This window comes from Ovis aries, chromosome 11, assembly GCF_016772045.2.
Source record: "Ovis aries strain OAR_USU_Benz2616 breed Rambouillet chromosome 11, ARS-UI_Ramb_v3.0, whole genome shotgun sequence".
Taxonomy (NCBI): Eukaryota; Metazoa; Chordata; class Mammalia; order Artiodactyla; family Bovidae; genus Ovis; species Ovis aries.
In genome coordinates this window covers 50,631,006-50,650,731 of record NC_056064.1, presented here as the reverse complement: position 1 = coordinate 50,650,731, position 19,726 = coordinate 50,631,006, and the positions used below count along the sequence as shown (strand labels likewise).

Sequence of the window (19,726 nt, the reverse complement as noted above, 5' to 3'; positions counted from 1 at the left end):
TTGAACCCAGGCCCCCTGCATTGGAAGTACGGAGTCTTAACCCCTGGACCACCAAGAAGTCCCTGAAGCTGCTCATTTTTGAAGCAAAGATGATACGGCACTGGCTGCCATCTCAGGCCTCTCTCCACTTTCAGTCCTGACTGCTGAGGAACCCCTTTCTGGCCCCCAAAGCCAGGTAGCCTGGTCCTGATTCACTTTGGTGGCCTCACCTCTCATCCCTCCCTCCTGCTGTGTGTTCTAAGGAACTCCTTCCACCCAAGGGCCTTTGCACCTGCTGTTCCCACCAAGTGGTGCATTTTCGACATCTCTCCCCTTCCCCTAGCTTCCTCCTCCTGGGACTTCACAAAGATCAACCCCAGGTTCATATACACATAGAAAATCTTTCTTTTTTTTCATAAATATGTTTTATTGAGAAAAGTACAGTAAACTTCTTCTTACATCTCTGAGATTAACTATCTCTATGTTGTAGACCCCTTTGGGGCCTCAGGCCCACTAAGGTCTGTTGTGCTTTTGTCTCCAGGGAAATCTTTTCCTGGGCCATTTTCAAATCTGTAGTACATGATTGAAGTAGATGGTCTCTAACATAAAGTGTAACAAACCTGTATTGCTACTATCATGTTTCTCTGAAAAAACCACAACTGCTTCTGGATATCATTAGCTGGCCAAGACAGCTGGCACTACTGGGTATATCCTCAGGCATTAGCACAGCAGCATGTCTTGTGGCTGTGTCGTTTCATTCTTTTGTCCACAGATCTGCCTTTGTGGAAAATGCTGGCTTTACACTGAAGGCCTCTACCTGGGAAGGCCTGTTTTATCAGCTCAACTCCTTCATGACGTCAGATCACAACCCTAGCTTTTCTTTTAAATGAGGAGATAAAATAGGCATAAATTCGTTTAACCCTGTCCATCCAGGCCACTGGTATCAGAGCTTGGAAGTCTGCAGTTGGATGGATGGGACACTTCCCAGGCCATCTGTGGGCATTTGTGCCCACCAGTGGTTTGCTAATGGCCACCTCACAGGACCAGATGGTCCTCCCTCTGCCGCATCACTGACAGTGGCTGACCAGAGCTGACCTGTGGGTGAGACTTCTGGGATGCTGGGACATGGAAGGGGGCCCCTGGTGTCATTGTCACTTGAATAGTCAAGGAAACAGGTTTATTTTCACCTTCACAGATTGGTGAAGGCTGCAGGTGCCCCGCGGACATATGATAATATGGCATAAGCCTACAGATGATGACACAAAAGCCTGCTGTCTAACCACCACAGAGAACGTATTTATTCTCAGGCAAAGTCAACGAACAACTCTTCCTACTCCTGCTGACACCAGCAGCACGAACGCGCCGTGGATAAAGGTGGTGGTGAGGGATTGAGTGTGTCAGGGTGAGGGTGTCTGGCCAGGTGGCTCAGCCTCCTCTCCTAATGCGGAGCTGGATCTCCATCCGGAGGAAGGCCTTGAGGTTCTCATCAGTCACGTGCTCCTCCAGGGCGGCCAGGGCCTGCTCCCCGCCATCCTGGCAGTGCTGCAGCAGCGCTTCTGCGTACTCCACCCACACACAGTTGGGGCAGCCGCTCATGCAGCAGTTGGTGGGCGGCTGGAGCTCAGGTGGTGGTGGGGACAGGGGTCCCAAGGGGCCCCCACCCGGCAGGGAGGACTTGGGCTGCCCGGTGCCTGCTGCACCTGCTTGGGACCCCACTTCCACATGGTTCTTCCCAAACTCTCTGTGGGCTTCACGGACTTGGATCCTGTGAAGAAGGTTGCCGCCTCCAGGAAGCTTTTGGCACCAGTCCCAGCTGGACAGCGGCCACTAAGGATGCAGATAAGCACATGAGTCTCTAGGAAGCTGGTAAGGCCCCACTCGCCTCCTGCTCTGGGTAAACTTTGGCTTCCTGTCACTGGCAGGGGACTCCATGTCTTTCTCAGCTTCCTTAATTCCTGCATGACCTTAGACAAGTTACTTCGTCTTTAGACTCAGTTTCCCATTTGTAAAATGGACCTGACGCTTGGGACGAGGATGACCCATAAGTTCATGAGAGAGGCTGGGTTCAAGGCCTGGCACTAGGCTGGCACTCCAGCAGATGGTGAGTGGAGAGACTGTATCTCCAGCTAAGATGCCTTTGCCTGGTGGTCAGGACTGTGGCAGAGGTGGAGGCTTGTGAGCTCCAGGCCAAACAGCCACCTCTCCCTCTCCAACCAGTACTCCCACATTTCCCTCCCGTGACCATCCTGACTAATCGCATCACCCCTTCATCCCTCTTCCTTCTGTCACAGGAGAAGCCCAAGTCATTCCCAAGGTCCAGGGCGCAGCCTTCTCCTCACCTGGAGCCCCCACCCTGGTCCCTTGCTCTGTCTCCAGGGCACTGAACAAGGGCCCAAACTTTATTTCTCTAATTTCTCCAGCGAGGAGCATCAGCTCCTATTCACTGAGGTTTCCCCAAAGGCCTTGCACACAGCAGCTGTTCAACAGGTACTGGACGGGGGGAACGAGCGCAGAACCCGCCGGCACTACCCCGAGATCTGATCAGCGGCCGGAAGAGCGGGGCTCCTCGGCCCCTATGTGGCCCAGCCTCCCGAACATATCCCGTCCCCTTCCCCACTTGTACTTGCCCTGCCGAGGATAGCGGCAATCACCGCCCGGCCTCCCCCTGTTACCCTCCTCAGCAGCATTGCCCGCGGCCTGGCTCACTGCGCACGCGCCGCAGGCGGCCGTGAAAGGCGGCCGCCCTGGCCAATCCCGACCCGTCAGGGAGCCGTACGGCGCCGATGGGCGCAGGAAGCGGAAGTGGCGGGCGTAGGGGGGGACCGCGCGGGAGTGCGGAAGTAGCTGTTCTTGTGAACCCCGTGCTAGGAGAGATGGCCGGACTCCGGCGCGGAGCGGCGACGGCGGTGCCGGCGGGAACGGCAGGGTTTGGGAGACCAGGGCGACCGCAGGGCCGGAGGCAGCAAGAGTTGGGGAAGCAGCGCTCGGCACCACGGCCGGGACCGCGCAGGTGGGTGCGGATCTCACTGCCCTGAAGACACCTCGGCGCCCCTCCGCATGCCGGGCACAGCTCGCTGCCGGGTCCGGGCAGTGGGCGTCCCGGATGGTCAACTGGGTCGACAGAGGCGTGACGGAGTCTCCGGTGTGGCACATGTCACCTTCCGGGCGCCGTCTTGTCATCCTGGACAAAGTCAGGTCCTTCCACGCAGGGTCCTGGGAGGTCCAGGGACAGTCTCTGGGCCGGCTAGGACGAGGTCGTGCTCCCTTGAGCGGCACGCACGACAGCGGCCAGGGTTAGCCTGCGAAGTTTCTTTCTCCAGGCTGAGCTTCGGTTTCTCTGATTCTGTTTATGCTCCACTTGAGACCTGTTTCACCCCCGTGTTCTCCTTCACAGCAAAGAAAAGAAGAAAGTGAATTGCAAGCCCAAGAACCAGGATGAACAGGAAATTCCTTTCAGGCTGCGAGAGATTATGAGGAGCCGGCAAGAGATGAAAAATCCTATCAGTAACAAGAAGAGGAAGAAAGAGGGTAACTGCAGGCCTATGCTGGGTGGCCATAAAGCCTTGTGTGTTTGAATCCACTTAATTGCACAAGTATTCAGTGGCGTTTCAGGCAAAAGAAATCTGCCAGGCCCGAGCAGTTCAGACGGTGCAGGAGCATGTGGAAGGCTGACTGAAGGCTGGTGTCACCAAGGCCAGAGCGGTGGGTGGCAGCAGGTGATAAGGTGGTTTCAGGTGAGGCTCCAAAAGGAGCCCCTGGGGCCTCATGGGCTAAGATGGAAGTGTTGGTTTCTACCACTGCCCCCCAAGAGTAGTGGAGACAAATCAGAGTGGACAGTCAGTTCAGATTTACTTGAAGAAAAAGGTCGCCTATGTAAGGATTGAGGGGATGAGAGGACGCTGCAGGCCAGCCTTACTATGATGATGGTTCCTTGGACCAGAGTGCAGAAGTCATGGTGGAGAGAAGTGGATGGTCTCCAGAGGTTATGGAGGGAATTGATCAGACCCTCTAGGAAGCTCATTTCCACGCACCCCCACCCCGCCCCTTTCCCCAAGGCCAGCTAGGGCGCCCACCTGTTGGCTTCTCCCTGAATGCTGGGGGAATTGGGTCCAGAGTGTTTGTGTTTCATGTACACGTATAGGTGTATGTGTTCCTAAACATGACACTGATTTTGCAGCAATGCTATTTTGTCATTTCTTTGTAAACCTTAGTCTTTTTGTTGGGGATTAGATGGCTGCCAAATCAATAGCGAAGTAAAGAATTGAGGAAGCAGAGGGGTAGAGGAGGTCACTGACCCAGATGGATGATGGCACATTCTGAACCACGCCCTATAGAGTCAGCACTTTTAGGGGGTTAAATTATTTTAAAAAATATAAACTTACGTATATGGTGAAATCAGTTCTGAAAGGTACGAGGTGAGGCGTCTTTGAATCCTGTTCCCTCCACCTAAAAGAAATCACTGTTCATCTTCTTTTTACCTTCCCAGGGGAAATGTTATGCCTATTTTAGTTATTCACATGTTAGCCTTATACATATTTCACATTTCACATATTAGTAAAAGCTATACTTTCGTTCTGTATATTGTTTGGTGTCCTGGGTTTTCCCTTCCAGTGGATTTTGTAGATATCCATGCCCTTTCCCATAACTCCATGAAGCTCTCCTCAGCAGCTGTGCAGTGACACCTCTGGATGAACATAAAGGGAATCATTCAGCTGGTCACCTAGTGATGGATACCTAAGGTTTCGTCACTTTTTTCAGCTGAGCTGCAGAGGATGTCTTTGATGTGTGCCAGTGAGCTTTGGGGATGCCACCCCAGGGTGCCCCCAGCTGGCATCTTAGAGATTGTTTAGTTCGCGTGTGAGTCTGCTCTTCCCTTTCTGCAGCCTGGGGAGGGGAGATGAACATGCGTGACCAGCCCAGCACCACCCAGTCCACCCCCCTGCCTTCATCACTCCTCTCTGAGGTCTCCCTTTGTCCTCAGCCCAGGCAGCTTTCAGTAAGACATTGGAGAAGGAAGCAAAGGGAGTGGAACCAGACATTGCCATACCCAAGTTCAAGCAGAGGAAGTGGGAGTCCGACAGGGCCTATGTCCGGCGCATGGAACAGGAGGCCCAGCATGTGCTGTTCCTCAGCAAGAACCAGGCCAGCCGGCAGCCCGAGGTGCAGGCTGCTCCCAAGAAGAAGTCAGAGCGGAAGAAAGCGTGAGTGGGGGCTGGAGGGGCTGGGAGGCAAGGCTGTGGGGTTCCTCGAATGTCTTCTACATTGACAGCCTCCCGTTGCCAAGGGGCACCCTCCCCACCCCGTGATTCAGAGCAAGCAGGACCTGGTGTCAGTCGCTGTTTTTCTCTGCACCTCAGCCTCTTGACCTGGGAGGCTCTGAATCCACAGAACTCTGAAGGCTTAGCTTTGTGCCTCTCTGTGGAAAGCATCAAGGGATCCAGGAGCCAGGCGAGGGCTAGCTGTTCCCTCCAGGCCAGTCGTTATAGGGAAGTACAAAAAAAGGTGAGGCTCCTTCCCAGGAGTAGCTTGCAAGCCACCAGGTGGACTGTGCCTGCCCCACAGAAGTCAGTTTCCAGGATTGACCTTTCCAGCCCCCAAAAGATTTGAGAGCCTATAGCTATGTCACTTGGACAAGTTCTGTGACCTCTCAGACTCAGCTTCCTAGTGGAGATACTGGCACCAGGAGGAAGCCCACCACCACCTCCCTACTCTCAGCCCTGGAGAAGTCTAGGACATAAGCTGTGTGCTACCTTCTTGAGCCTGTGGGTGGGGGCTGAGCAGTGGTTTTAGCAAACAAATGCTTTTTGCAATGTGTTTCTACCTCTACTGAAACTTTCGTCATGAACCAAGCCAGGCTTTCATCAGAAATTTCTCTGAAAGCAGGGACTGCCCAGGCAGCCCAGTGCTCCCACTGCAAGGGGCATGAGTTCCATCCCTGCTTGGGGGAACTGAGATCCTGCATGCCATGTGGCGTGGCCTTAATTTAAAAAAAAAAGAAAAGAAATTTCCCTAAAGCTGTAAAAGTTTGATTGTTTTCAGCTTTGTGGAGTTTCTCCGTGTCCACTTATAGTTCACGTACTCATATTAGCCAATGAAAATTACATCACATAAAACCTGTCCCAGGTACCAGTAAAAGCCACAGTGATCTCCAGCACTCATTGGACGCTGATTCCAGAAACAGTAAGGAGCCACATCACACATGCTACTGTGCAGGGCCCTTGAGACTCAGCAGCATGGTTGACACTTGGGGCAGATGATTCTCTGGGGTGGGGGCTGTTCCATGCCCCGTAGGACAGTGAGCAGCATACCTGGCCTCCACCCATGAGGTGCCAGGAGCACCCCTGCCACACACACAGATTGTAATAGCCCAGGACATCTCTAGACATTGTCACGTGGCTCCAGGGCTACTGATGCTGAGGACCCTTGACTTAGAACTTTGGGAGGGTCTGCTGGGTTCAGGAGTGCTCTCTGTGGGTCGTGGGGTTTGGAGGCAGGCCCCTGGGGTCTGCTGTGGAGCATTCTTCGTGAGCAGGGGTGACCTCTGCCTCTTCCCGAGTCCTGTGAACCAAGGGTTTAGGAGTAAGAGGAGCACTGTGCTCTCTTCCCAGGTTCCAGAAGCGGCGATTGGACAAGGCCCGGCAGAGGAAGGAGGAGAAGGCAGCAGAGAGGCTAGAGCAGGAGCTGCTCCAAGGTAACTTTTCTGGAAGCAGTTGTGTCGGGGTCAGTGGGTGGGCTAACATTGGCTCTGGGTGCCGTTGCTGCGGGGCTTGTGTAGGCAGCAGGCTTCAGCTGTGCTCATCTGCCCCTCCAGACACAGTGAAGTTTGGTGAGGTCGCATTGCAGCCCCCAGAGCTGACCGCCAAGCCCAGGATGAGCGTGAGTAGGGACCAGGTAAGCAGGGGTTCGGGGAGTTGCCCTTTTTGCCCCTTGATGCTGCTGGGTTCAGGGCATATAGGAGAGCACCGTGTTCTCACGGACTGACTTTTAGACTTTTGGACTGACCTAGACCCTTCCTTAACCTCCCCTTCTTCCTGTACCTGTGCCTCACCCTCCCTCTCTCTGTTCTTCAGCCTGGCAAGAAATCACTGATGCTGAAGAAGCTTTTAAGCCCTGGCAGTATGTCCCAGCCTCTGACCACCTCACTGGCCAGACAGAGGATTGTGGCGGAGGAGAGGGAGCGGGCTGTGAACGCCTACAGGGCGCTAAAGAGACTACAGCAGCAGCAGCAGGGGACTCAGTCACTACAGCCACCCCACCTCCCTCCCGGGAAGAAGCCAGAGACGCAGCTGTAATGACGAGGGACCAGAGCTGCTGCACCTGGGCTGGAGCTGGACAAGCAGATGGCCTACAATCAAGAGTCCCTTCCCAGGACATGTCCTGGGACTCAGGTGGGGGAGTGGGCTCCTGTTTTTTCTCTCTAGAGATTGCTCTTTCAGGAGTGACCATCCGCTGGACCCATATCTCGCACAGAGCATCGTCTGTCTCCTGAGCCCCCATAGATGGAGCCACCACCTGGGTGAAATGCAGTCAGCGTCATTCCCTTAAGCCTAGCGTCACATGCAGCTTTGTTCTGAACACACAGGTCCAGGCTGAGACACAACCCAGGGCCACTTTAGGGAGGGCCAATCCCATAATCCTGTCCCTAAATGCCTGTGAGTTGTAGACACTGCTGACTCAGTAAGCGAGGCTCTACGAGATTCGACAGAGCCACACGGCTGGAGCCAAAGCCAGACAGCAGGCTGGTGTGGGGCAGGGGCGGGGGGTCAGCATCTAGGCCACCTAGATGTCCTCATGGTCCCCGCAGGGCAGGTGGAGCCATCCCAGCTTATGTTAGGGTGCGAAGGCTAAGCCACCCACACCACGGTTGGGGAGGCTGAGTGCTTATATCATCAGGGTCTCTGGGGAGGACATGGCGGGGCTCTCCAGCAGATCAGGAGTGGCTAGACAGCAAGGACAGGAGCCCAGCTCAGGGCTCTCGAGATCAGAGGAGCCATGTGAGTTCCTGCTAAGGGCAGGGCCTGGCAAGGTTTGAACCTCCCACAGGTGCCAAAGGAGGGAGCACCTGGATTTATCCTCCTGCTCAGGGGTGGGATACAAGTGAGAGCATGGGGATGTGGCTTACAGGCTGCTAGCAGTCGAACATGGAGGGACAGGGTCAGGGCACTCGCAGCCTTGTTGGAGGTTGACAGCCGCTGGGCTGCCTTGCTCTCTACAGCTCAGGCTCCTCAAGCCAGCAAAGATGGCCTGGGCACCTCAGTCAGTGCTAGGCCTCAGCACTGGCTAGGGCGGCCCAAGAGAATGAGAGTGGAGTGGAATGCGATCTATTTTGCTCTTCCCCAAGTTTGTATTTTATGCAGTGAAGTTTATTTTTGAATTAAAAGATTGAAGTTCTGGAAGCTGTACCTGGAATCAGGGCTGTCACTCTCTGGGGTGTGTTTCTGCATGGTGGGTGGCCCCAGCCCTTGCATGGGTAGCCAGGTGCTGGCTGGCTGCAGTAGCCAGGACTCACCCCCCATCACATGACAACTGGGGCGGGCAGCGCAATCTCTTCGTTCAGTGCTGACATCCTTCTTACAATCAGGTTCTGAGACAGGCAGGGCAGTGAGAGCAAAGAGTGAGGTGGGGCTGCTGAGAAACACTGGTGTTTCCTGGACGCACTGCAAGGACAGTATGAACGTGGGAATGAGGAAATAGGTCATGGTGAAGGAAGTTTGCCCTTGGTCACATGAAATGTGGAAATTATATTTCCTTAGACACTTGTTGGAGTGCCTCTAAAAACTGGTCAAGTCAGCTCAGCTGGCTTTACCATCAGAGATGTCACCAGGCCCAACCTAACCCGTCAGCGATGGTGACCAGGCTGGGGTCATCCCTCAGAGATGGGCCCCCAACCGGGCATCACCCCTCAGGAATGGAGCCCAGATTCGGGTCTCCTCTAGAGATAGAACCCAGGTAGGATCAGCCATCAGGACCTCCAGCCTGCGTTAAGGGTGTTGACTCTTAGCATGAAATAAGATCTTTGGCCAAAATGAGTTTGTTGGAATCAGAATTTCAATCCAGAACAAGCAAACTGTGTGGCAAGTTGGAGGAGACAAAGGGGAAGGTCAGCTTTTACTAGGTTTTAGGAGGAATCGACTGAGCGACTTCCTTTTCACTTTTCACTTTCATGCACTAGAGAAGGAAATGGCAACCCACTCCAGTGTTCTTGCCTGGAGAATCCCAGGGACGGGGGAGCCTGGTAGGCTGCTGTCTATGGGGTTGCACAGAGTCGGACACGACTGAAGCAACTTACCAGCAGCAGCAGCAGCAGGAGGAATTGATGCTTTTGAACTGTGGTGTTGGAGAAGACTCTTGAGTCCCTTGGACTGCAAGGAGGTCAAACCAGTCAATCATAAAGGAAATCAGTCCTGAATGTTCATTGGAAGGACTGATGCTGAAGCTGAAGCTCCAATACTTTGGCCACCTGATTTGAAGAACTGACTCATTTGGAAAAGACTCTGATGCTGGGAAAGATTGAAGGCAGGAGGAGAAGGGGACGACGGGATGAGATGGTTGGATGGCCTCACTGACTCGATGGACATGAGTTTGGGGAATCTTGGCAAGTTGGTGATAGACAGGGAAGCCTGGTGTGCTGAAGTCCATGGAGTCGCAAAGAGTCGGACATGACTGAGCGACTGAACTGAACTGAGGAGGAAATTAGGAGGGATCTGGTTTTCCATTGGCTGCAGTGAGTAGCTTGTTTCTGAGTCAGGAAATCTTCCCACTGGGCCTGTGAGCTGCGGTGCTGAGGGACGCATGCGTGAGAGAGTGTTCCCTTCAGAGCTTCGCGACCCCATTCTGATTGAGCTTTCCTTTGCTCATTTCCGCATTTCCCTCTCCCTTTTGATCCGGGTCTTTCCTTGAGACCATCACTGATCAGTTTTAGCAGAATTGTGTTTTGTCCCTCAGTGCCAGGACCTTGCCTGGACATCGTGTCCCACATCAGAGAGAAAGTGCATAGTGATTGACACTGAGTGAGGCCACGTTTGAGTAATAAGGAAAGTGGAAGGAGAAACTCTCAGCCATTTTCCCTCTTAAAATCATATCTTGTAAAGAAGGTACAAGCATCAGCAGTCATTTCAAGGCACTGAGTCACCATCATTCTATTTAGTGTGCATTTCTGCAGGGGTTTGACAAGAAACATGTACAAAGTTTTAAAATAGGGAATTCCTGGTGGTTCAGTGGTTAGTACTTTGCACTTTCCCTGCCAAGAGCCCAAGTTCAGTCCCTGGTTGGGGAACTAAGATCATGCAAGCTATGCAGCATGGGGGAAAAAAATAAAACAACAGAAACAAAAAGCCAAAACTATGCAAAGCAGAATGCAAAAGTAATATATGACAACTAGCTTGTGTGATGGTTCTAAACCATGACCCTAGACCTGAAGGTAGCAGAATAAATCAAAGGGCCAAGGAGAGTCGGGTGAAATTTGTGCTTGTTCCCTCATCTTGTGAAATTGAGTTTCTACTTCTCCAAAGGTGTTTATCCAAGTAGTAGTAGTAGTAGTATTTGCTATTGGACAAATGCCTCCGTATTCATTAAGTATGAAATCAAAGTCTGTGTGGTTGTCTAAGGTTACTGTAGCTGATGAATCAAGTGATACATGCAAATCATTGTTGCTGTTTGGTCATTAAGTCATGTCCGACTCTTTGCAACCTCATGGACTATAGCACACCTGGCTCCTCTGTCCGTGGGATTTCCTGGGCAGAATACTAGAATGGGTTGCCATTTCCTTCTCCAGAGGATCTTCCCGACCAGCGGATGGAAGCTGCATCTCCAGCGTAGGCAGGGTCCTTTACCATTGAGTCACCAGGGAAGCCCTGCCAATCATTACCAGGAATTATACCCGTGAGATGGTGGGCAGCTCTGTGAAACCCACTTGCCAAACCTCGAATGGTCTGTCAGGCAATTTGGAGCATCTGGGAGGGAGCCGTGTGGACAGTTTTTCTGGATTGCATTTTTAGAATGTGACACCAACTCTGGATCCAGTATCTTCCCACATAATGCTGCATAATTGCCTGATATCGTCTGCTGAGAATTCATTACTTGGGAAAGCAACACTGAAGCCTGCACACTGGTGTTCAGATTCATAATATCCAGCACTTTAAACAGCGTGTCCACCTGCCCCCTCACTTTATCACCACCAGTCTGGTGTAAGGGCACGATCTGTTCACTCCTGTTGGAAGAGCACTAAGTGTTGTGGGTTCAGGATCATTTTTTCTTGATTTGCTGAGGTTTATTGGAGACCTCCACAATTGGGAATCGAGCTCTGAGGCAGGGACTGTTCAGTAGTACTGGGGTTGAGCATTGAGAATGTAGCTCCAGTATAGAAAATTCATTCCCAGTCTAGAGAGTTGTTTCTGTGAACCAATTAAGAGGGAGACTTGGAAAAACTGATTTCCTGGAATCCCATCACTGAGAAGTGGGAGGACACTGGAAAGATGGATTGGGTGACTGAAGTTGTCCAGAGCGCTTTGGTGTCTCAAAGTCTTTCTTTCAATGTCCTGGCTTCTTAAAATAATGATGAAGGCTGGGAGGACTTTGCTTATGGGACTCTTACCTGTTGAACTGAAATATTAAGGATTTTAATGTTTGTTTTTCTTTCTTAGTAGACTCATCTAGGGTGCAGGCTAATCGGTTTGCCAAGTTAACTACGTCTTCAGAGGACAGTTTCCCATTCTATTCTAGTTCTCTTAACCAAGAAAGTCCTGGTTTGGCCTGTTAATGAACAGAGTTGAAGGCCATCCTAGTGGATTTGTTATCCATAGGGAGACCAGCATTCTTCTGAAAAACAATTTGGAATCGGCCTGTGATGGTGTGATTTATGTATAATATACATTTAGTCTTCATCCTCACTTTTGGCACAGAGCTCCTAAAACCCTTGGAATTTTCTGATTAGAGCAACAAAGATGTCTCTTGTTAGATGAATGAGTTGGGTTTTGGACCCCGCCTAAACATCGGGGTTAGCTGCCAAGAGAACCAACGTGATTAGAGGATTAGAACTTTTCAGTGCCCATTACCTCCAACTGCCCAAACTCCAGGGAGGGGAGAGGGCCTGGAAGTTGAATTAATGATTCAATCAATTATAAAACACAAAGGGCAGAGTTTAGAGAACTTTCAGGTCGGTAAACATGGCAACATGGGGAGTGTTCACTGGAGGGGGCATGGGAACTCTGCCCTTTGCCCATACCTTGTTCTAGGGCTCTTTTTCATCTGGCTGAGTTATTTTCTTTCATAAAAAGTGATCTGGTAAGTAAACTCTCTGAGTTCTGTGAGCCACTCTAGCATATTAGTTGAACCTGAGGAGGGCGGTCTTGGGACTCTGATTTATAGCCTAGCTGTCAGTCAAGAGCAGAGGTAACAACCTGGGCTTGCAGTTGGCTTCTGAGGGCATTTGTGCAGCCTTGCACCTCATCTTATAAAAACAGAAGGCATATAACTGCCCTTCGGGACATGCTAAATGGAAACCAGTAAGGGTGGCTGAAAAAGACCCTGATGCTGGAAAAGGACCTGCATGCTGGGAAAGGACCCTGCATGCTGGGAAAGGACCCTGCATGCTGGGAAAGATTGAAGGTGGGAGAAAGGGACGATAGTGGATGAGATGGTTGGATGGCATCGCTGACTCAGTGGACATGAGTTTGAGTAAACTCCGAGAGTAGGTGATGGACAGGGAGGCCTGGCGTGCTGCAGTCCTTGGGGTCACAGAGTCGGACATGACTGAGTGACTGAACTGAAGGGTGGCTGAACCTAGTGTGGGGTAGAAGGTGGGGTGCCATGGTGGCCCTGTGTGGAGGGCAAGAGCCTGTAAGCAACCCCCTAGGGGCAGCTGCTGGGACTTTGGATGGGAGAACTTCCACTTGAGGGGGGTTTACCACCTTGCCACCTGACAATAACTGAAGCTGCCCCAGTGACTGAAGGATATAAAATGATCTTAAGCTCCAATAGCAGTGATGTCTCGGACGATGTCGAGAGACACTCTAATGCAAGTGGCAGTGCCCAGAAGGTTTCCATATAGACATGGAAGTGGAAATGGCTTACACCAGACCAAGCTGCCTGCAGGATGCGAGGAGGTTCAGGAAGCCTCTGCACCCGGGGCGGACTCTGGGACCACGAGGAGGTGCTGGGCTCTACTTGGGAGTCACTCAGACAGTGCCCTACAAACTGCTCTTGACTGACTGACAAAGAGCTGTTCACTTTGTGAATGGCAGTTCCAAGTTGAATGGACAGCATTTTGTTTGGAAACCTTCTACGTAAAGACCAGCAAATGGAGACTGATTGAAATAGGTTAAAAAGGACCAGCTTGTTTGGGCTAAATTACATGCATTTTTCCTAGCAGTGATGAAGCACTGAGCTGTAGAAGCCCCCATGTTTGAGTTTTTACTGACTGGGGTAGTGGTCAGTGGCCTGGCCATATGCTCAGGCAGGAGGGCAGTGGCCTATTTAAGGATGTCCATTTGGGCACAGTCCTATGGAAATCAATGATGACCATTTGAGGGGTGTGTTAGAGTAGGACATGTCAGTGCCTACCAGAAGAGCCCCTTTCCAGGTTTGGAAGGTGACTGGAACAAAGATACCCCATGTGCTCCTGTGAGATAACTACCTGGGTCCATGAAATCTGTGGACATGGGTGTTGCAGCAACACTGAGATGGGCTGAATGTAGACAAACAGGCAGACCTCATTTTATTATGCTTCACAGATAACTAACTTTAAAAAAAAAAAAAGGAAGGTTTGTGATAACTGTATCAAGCAAGTCTATAGGTGTCATTTTCCAAAAGCATTTGCTCACTTCATGTCTGTGTGTCACATTTTGGCAATATTCACAATATTTCAAATTTACACACTGGGGAACCAAAATATTTGTGTGGCTGACTTTATTATACTTGCTTTATTGTGGTGGTCTAGAGCTGGAATACCCAGCATCACTGAGGTGCCTGTAGACCTCTTGCGCCCTCTGAGAATCCAAAATGCTGATAACAATTGTTCTGTCTGCCAATGCGAGACACTGAGACCATGGATGTTCACAGGTGCACTGGTGGGCAGGCCCTGAGCACAGGGTCAGCTCAGACTGATGCCAGCAACCCAGGGCTACAAGGGGTTCTGACAAGGAGAGATGCCAACTCTGGACTGTGCTTTGCTGCCCTGGTGGTAGATGCAAATGCTCAGAATACTATGAAAGAATCACAACAGAGGATTTTGCACCAGTTTGGGCACCTGACCATCACTTCATCAGACCAAGAAACTCACTGTGATGTCTACCAATGGACAGATATTATTCTAGATGTTTCTGTGAAGGTGTTTTTTAGAGATTAACATCAGTAGACATTATGCATAAAGCAGATTACCTTCCATAATACAGGTGGACTTCAGTTAAGACCTTAATAATAGAAAAGACTGACCTCACCCGCACAAAGAAGGCTCTGCCAGCAGATGGCCTTCAGACTATAAACATACCGTCAACCTGCTTCACCAGCCTGCTGCCCAATCCTGCCGATTGTGCACTTGCCAGCCTCCACAATGACATGAGCTCGTTCCTTAAAATAAATGTCATTCTTTCTTTCTCCTGTTCTCTGTTTGTATTAATAGACACACATAGATGCTGGATCGCAGCCCCCACCCCCAGCTGTACCATCCAAAATATTTCTAGAGTATCCACTGGTGGCCAGACTGTCCCAGTTAAGAACTACTGTGTATATAAATCTTGTTTCTTGTGGCTAGTTTGTGGTCTGCTTCATCTATGTCATACATTTCTTGACAGTTTACTCCTGAATATTAAAAACTATCATTTTGTGAATGAAAGTCATGATTCATTAAATTGTCTAACTTTATTGATATTTAAAAAATATTTTATTTTACTCATTTTTAACAGGTGGGCAACTGAATTATCTTAAACATTGTTATATACTTATATTTCATACAAGTATAATGTATACAAAAAATATATTGTTGATGGCACTAGTGTTGCTCTTAGCATGGGGGTCAGGAGGAGGCAGTCTTTGCTATGGTCCTTCCTTGGATGATACCTGGGGGACTCTTGCCCCCTTGCCCACCCACCCTCCCAGCCAGTCTAGGAATGAGGACACCAGAGGGCAGCATCAGCACTTTTGAGAACTCAGTACTGACTTCAGGGAGCCCTGTGGCATCCACATGGACTCTGGGGGTCTAGGGTCCATTGTGTTGACGAGTTCTGTAGGTGATTCTGAGAAAGCAGAGTGGGGAGAACACAGAATGGATGGGCTCCTCCGATGGCCAGCCTTGGGGTGGTGTCGGGGCCTAGTGGGACCGCAGCATTCAGAAGCTCACCCTGCAATCTGGGCGAGTGGGGAGTGTGCACAGGTGGCACATTCTCCAGGGAGAATGACCAGCCCCTCACCAGATTCTCAGGTTCCAGACAGCAGAACAGCTCAGAACCTTGCTCCATCCCAGAAGGGAAGATGCGTTCTGCGCAGCCAGTATGCTTTCCTGGGTCACAGTCGCAGATGGTCCCCAGTGGGGCTCCGAACCTCTACCGCGGCCATGTTCAGGCGTTACAAACACTGCAAAGCACTCTTCAACGGCCTTAGACAGACCCAGCCAGCCAGTGGCTCCCTCCAAAAACCAGCTATTCTCTCCTCCAGGTCTCGGGAAGGCTGTCTTTAAGATTCTTCAGGATGGCTTGCCCAACCCCAGGGCCTCTTCACAGAGTGTATTTACTCCATCTGAGAGCTGTTTCTCAGAGCAACTGGGGAAACTGAAGCAGGCTGAGGATGTAGGTCAACTTGGAGCCCAGACCCCTCAGCCCACTCTTCTGGAGTGTGTACTGAGCCCCCTGCCTGGCCCCTCTGGGCCTAGACATCTGGCCCTGGGATCAGAGTGGGTGAGGCCAAAGCACAACCACAGGGGTGGCCAAGGCAGGCCAATGTGAACAGTTCTTGCCCTAGAGAAACCGCAGGGTGTTGGAGCCCTGGGTCCCCACAAGGCTAAAGGAGGCCATGCAGGCCTTCCAAAGGCCCTTGGAACCCAGTGAGCTAGACCACCAGCTGAGACAGGGGAAGGTATTGTAGGAAACTCACAACCACACTCAGAAGCAGAGGATTTCTTACCAGACTGCAGCAGGTTTAATAGCAGCCCCAAAGGTATGCCCAAGTTGTAACCTCCAGAACCTACAAAGAGGACCTGATTTGGAAAAACAATCTTTGTACATGTAACTGTGGATTTTGAGATAAGCTCAGTCTGGATTAAGGTGGGCCCTTGTTCGTGCTCAGCTGCTCAGTTGTGTCGACTCTTTGAGACCCCATGGGCTGTACCCTGCCAGCCTCCTCTGTCCATAGACTTTCCCAGGCAACAATACTGGAGTGGGTTGCCATTTCCTACTCCAGGGGATCGTCCTGAGCCAGGGATCAAACCTGTGTCTCGTGCAATTCCTGCATTGGCAGTCTGATTCTTTACCACTGTTTCGTCCTCATAGGAAGAAAAGATCATGTGAAGACAGAGGCAGAGAATGTCCCTGGTGGTACAGTGGGTAAGGCTCTGCCTGCCTGTGTGGGGAACATGGATTCAATCCCTGGTCTGGGAAGATACCACATGCTGTGGAGCAACTAAGCCTGAGTGCAACAACTACGCCCTAGAAACCTGCACCCTAGACCCCGTGCTCCACAACAAGAGAAAAGTCAAAGTATTAGTCACTCAGTCATGTCCAGCTCTTTGCACCCGATGGACTATAGCCCCCAGGCTCCTCTGTCCATGGAATTCTCTAGGGAAGAATACTGGAGTGGGTTGCCATTCCCTTCTCCAGGGGATCTTCCCAACTCAGGGGTTGAGCCCGAGTCTCCTGTATTACAGGCAGATTCTTTACCGTCTGAGCCACCAGGGAAGCCTGCAACAGGAAGCCCATGTGCTGCAAGGCAGAGTAGCCCCAGCTCTCTGCAACTAGAGAAAGCCCTCAGGCACCAACAAAAACCCAGCACAACCAAAAAATAAAAAATAAAAAGACAAGAGTCAGGGATTCAAGTCCTGCAAGCCACAAGCCAAGGACACCATGCAGCAACCACAGCAAGGAATGGATTCTCCCTTGGAGTCTCCAAAAGGATCACCCCTGCTGATACCTCAGTTTCAGACTTCTGGCTTCCAGTCCTATGACTGTTAAGTTTATGTTGCTACAAGCCACCGTTTATGATGATTCATTACAGGGGCCCTAGGACACAAACGCACCAGCAATAGACGTAGGTGTTTCCTGCAAGCTCTCTTAGCTGAGAACACAGCGGGCCATGGGGGAACTGTGGCCTCAGGGTCTGGCCATGAGCTCACCAGCACCTCCCATACTCCATGAGAGCCTCTCTCCACCCTGGCCTACCTGCGGGATCCCTGACCACGGAGGCACCTCTGGGTAGTAAAGGTTTACTGTTTCTAACCCAAAGCCTGGTTTTTCCTACCACACTGACTCATGTACCTGACGCCGTCTGTGGGGTATCCCACCGTTAAGGTACCAGAAACTTTACAGGTTGGAAAGCAGATCTCCTGGGGAGTGGGGAACAATTCCCCTAAAACCATCCCAGGATGGTACAGGACACAAGCCACCTGGCAGGCCTGTCCTCCTCTCCCAATCCTGGAGCCAGAGGGCAGATATCAGGCGTTTCTGTAACCTGGGTGACAGTTTATCCATCACTGCAACTCAGCACAGAACCCCGTCTTCCAGGGCTTAGCGTGCTTTTACAAAAAGCAAGACAGCCGATGGCCAAGCAGTACCGCCTCTGCCTTCTTGTCACAGAGCAGGCCGGCCATGCTTCTCCACCCTGCAGTCAACCATTGGTTCTGTGGGTGTCCTGGAGCCAGCGCAGCACGTCTGACAAGCCAGTGCCTTTCCAGGCACTAATTTCTAAGGTGGTGATGTTCTGCTTGGCACAAGCAATGAGGTCCGGGAGCCTGATTAATGACTTCATCTCTTCTATGGTCATGTAACAGGGCAGGTCACTGGAGTGAAAGCAGCAGGTATCAGAGTGGGCTGCCAGAAGCCCACCCTAGCCATCACTGTGCCCCTCCCACCCCCCAGTGAGCCACCCTCTTGGTTACCCTCCACAGGAGCTCCGCCCTGGGGCACACCTGCACTCCCGCTTGCCTTACAGACACGTACATTTTATTGAAGAGAATCAGAACTGATGCATTTGCAAGTTCTTCTGCCGATAGGAGACCCAGGAGCTGCACACAGGATGCCGAGAGCTGGGTGGGGTTAGAGGCATCCACCATGAACTGGAAAGAAGTGAATGGAGATTAGGGCCCCCCGGGATGAAATACCATCCTTGCCAAATCTCTATTCACATCACAAGCCTGGCTCAGGAAGAGCAAGGAAGGCTTCAGGAAAAGCAGAGGGGAGCGAGCTATGCAAGAATCACCAGTGTTATTTGTTTCCACCTACATGGAAGTTGCTCTACTTGTGTAGCCATTACTTTTACAAGGAAATGTCCCAGAATTTGGGGCATAGATCTTGCAGGATGGGATGAACCAGGCCATACATAATTAAAACATAAAACATACAAACACACCCAGAACAATAAGACAGTGAGTGGATGACATAGTTATCTGCAGAGAAGAAATACTGTCTTCAGCAACCCTTCGGTGAGCTTTCACATTTGCCTGGGACCAGCAGCATTAGGGAGCAGCTGGAATCCCAGAAGGAAGCAATTCTGGCCTGGGCCATGTTTCCTTGACTAGCATAGCTGCCTGGGAACCCAAATTCCATCCCACACAAAGTGAAACTGGGGACTAGACAACACTGAAATGGGGACTTGCTTCCCCAAAGGAAGAGCAAAAGACTAGGACCTACCAGGAGAGAATGACAGTTTCCATAGTAACTGGACCAGATGGGGCCCATGCAGCCCCCCAGCTCTCGGATGGTGATCTTTTTTTGAGCCACAATGTCTGTTAAATTGGTACCCACCTGTGGAAAAAACCGGGATGTAGAGACCACCACAAGCGCTTTCCCACTGGCAACTCCTGGAGAGCAATGTGCCCAGCCCTTTACACTGCGACCTAACCACTAACATAGGTCTTAAGTGTTTAGGCTTTAAGGCAGAACCCACAAGGGAGGAGGTCTAAAGATGCTCCCTGGGGTGCAGGACCCACAGGACTGGCTGTGACACCCACCAAAGGGATTCGCCCTGTGCGGGGAGCAGCAAACTCAATCTGACCAGTGGTGAGGGGCAGGAGGCTCCGGATGCCCTGCGAATTCTGTCCCGGCGGAGCCAGGCTCCCCGCGGTGACACCCACCACCTCCGGAAAGGTGTCTTGAACACACCCACCAGTCAGACCGCTGCTTCCATTTAAAGGAACCCAAAGCTCTGCTAATCTCAAGGGGACCCACTTCTAAACCCGCAGGACGCCTACCGTGGGCCGCGTTGGGGGCGGATCGCCCAGGTCGCCCTTCCCATCCCGGGAACTCAACTGTGCGAGGCAGTCAAGGACTGTTGAGTGGGCCAAGGAGGGCTCGCCGGCCGGACCCCGCCCCCAGCCCGAGGGCCCCCGACGCACCCCGACCCGCTCGCCGCCAGCGCCCCTCGGATCCCCACGCCCCTCCGGACCCCCTCCACCCCCTGCCCGGCGCGGAAGGATAGTCTGCAGGCGTTTCACCAACAGCGACTTCCCCACCCCCGTGGCCCCCAGGAGGAGACACATCCCGCTTCCCGCTCCACTCGACAGCCTTAGCTCCGTGACCCACGCAAGGCCCACCCTCAGCCCCGCTCT

The 19,726-nt window shown here is 51.7% G+C and overlaps 3 protein-coding genes across 4 annotated transcripts; 1 reads left to right on the top strand and 2 right to left on the bottom strand.

The window, feature by feature from the left end:
* Window positions 1–1,253: 1,253 nt before the first annotated feature.
* On the bottom strand, window positions 1,254–2,686 carry OXLD1 (oxidoreductase like domain containing 1). Its single transcript, XM_004013075.4, has 2 exons — window positions 2,607–2,686; window positions 1,254–1,806 (listed from the first exon to the last, which is right to left on the bottom strand). The coding sequence occupies exons 1-2, from the start codon at window positions 2,664–2,666 to the stop codon at window positions 1,405–1,407; spliced, it is 462 nt and encodes a 153-aa protein (XP_004013124.1). The 5' UTR covers window positions 2,667–2,686; the 3' UTR covers window positions 1,254–1,404.
* A 106-nt stretch (window positions 2,687–2,792) lies between these two features.
* On the top strand, window positions 2,793–8,381 carry CCDC137 (coiled-coil domain containing 137). Its single transcript, XM_004013074.5, has 6 exons — window positions 2,793–2,989; window positions 3,374–3,507; window positions 4,961–5,180; window positions 6,588–6,670; window positions 6,791–6,870; window positions 7,050–8,381. The coding sequence occupies exons 1-6, from the start codon at window positions 2,853–2,855 to the stop codon at window positions 7,269–7,271; spliced, it is 876 nt and encodes a 291-aa protein (XP_004013123.1). The 5' UTR covers window positions 2,793–2,852; the 3' UTR covers window positions 7,272–8,381.
* Window positions 8,382–14,816: 6,435 nt separating this feature from the next.
* Window positions 14,817–19,700, bottom strand: ARL16 (ADP ribosylation factor like GTPase 16). 2 transcript variants are annotated; one of them, XM_027974270.2, is made up of 5 exons: window positions 19,597–19,700; window positions 19,370–19,428; window positions 18,810–18,923; window positions 18,120–18,235; window positions 14,817–17,959 (listed from the first exon to the last, which is right to left on the bottom strand). In XM_027974270.2, the coding sequence occupies exons 1-5, from the start codon at window positions 19,655–19,657 to the stop codon at window positions 17,788–17,790; spliced, it is 522 nt and encodes a 173-aa protein (XP_027830071.1). In that variant the 5' UTR covers window positions 19,658–19,700; the 3' UTR covers window positions 14,817–17,787. The 2 variants fall into 2 exon arrangements, with proteins under 2 accessions (XP_027830071.1, XP_060251772.1); XM_060395789.1 differs by having other exon boundaries at window positions 19,370–19,672.
* Between the last annotated feature and the right edge of the window lie 26 nt (window positions 19,701–19,726).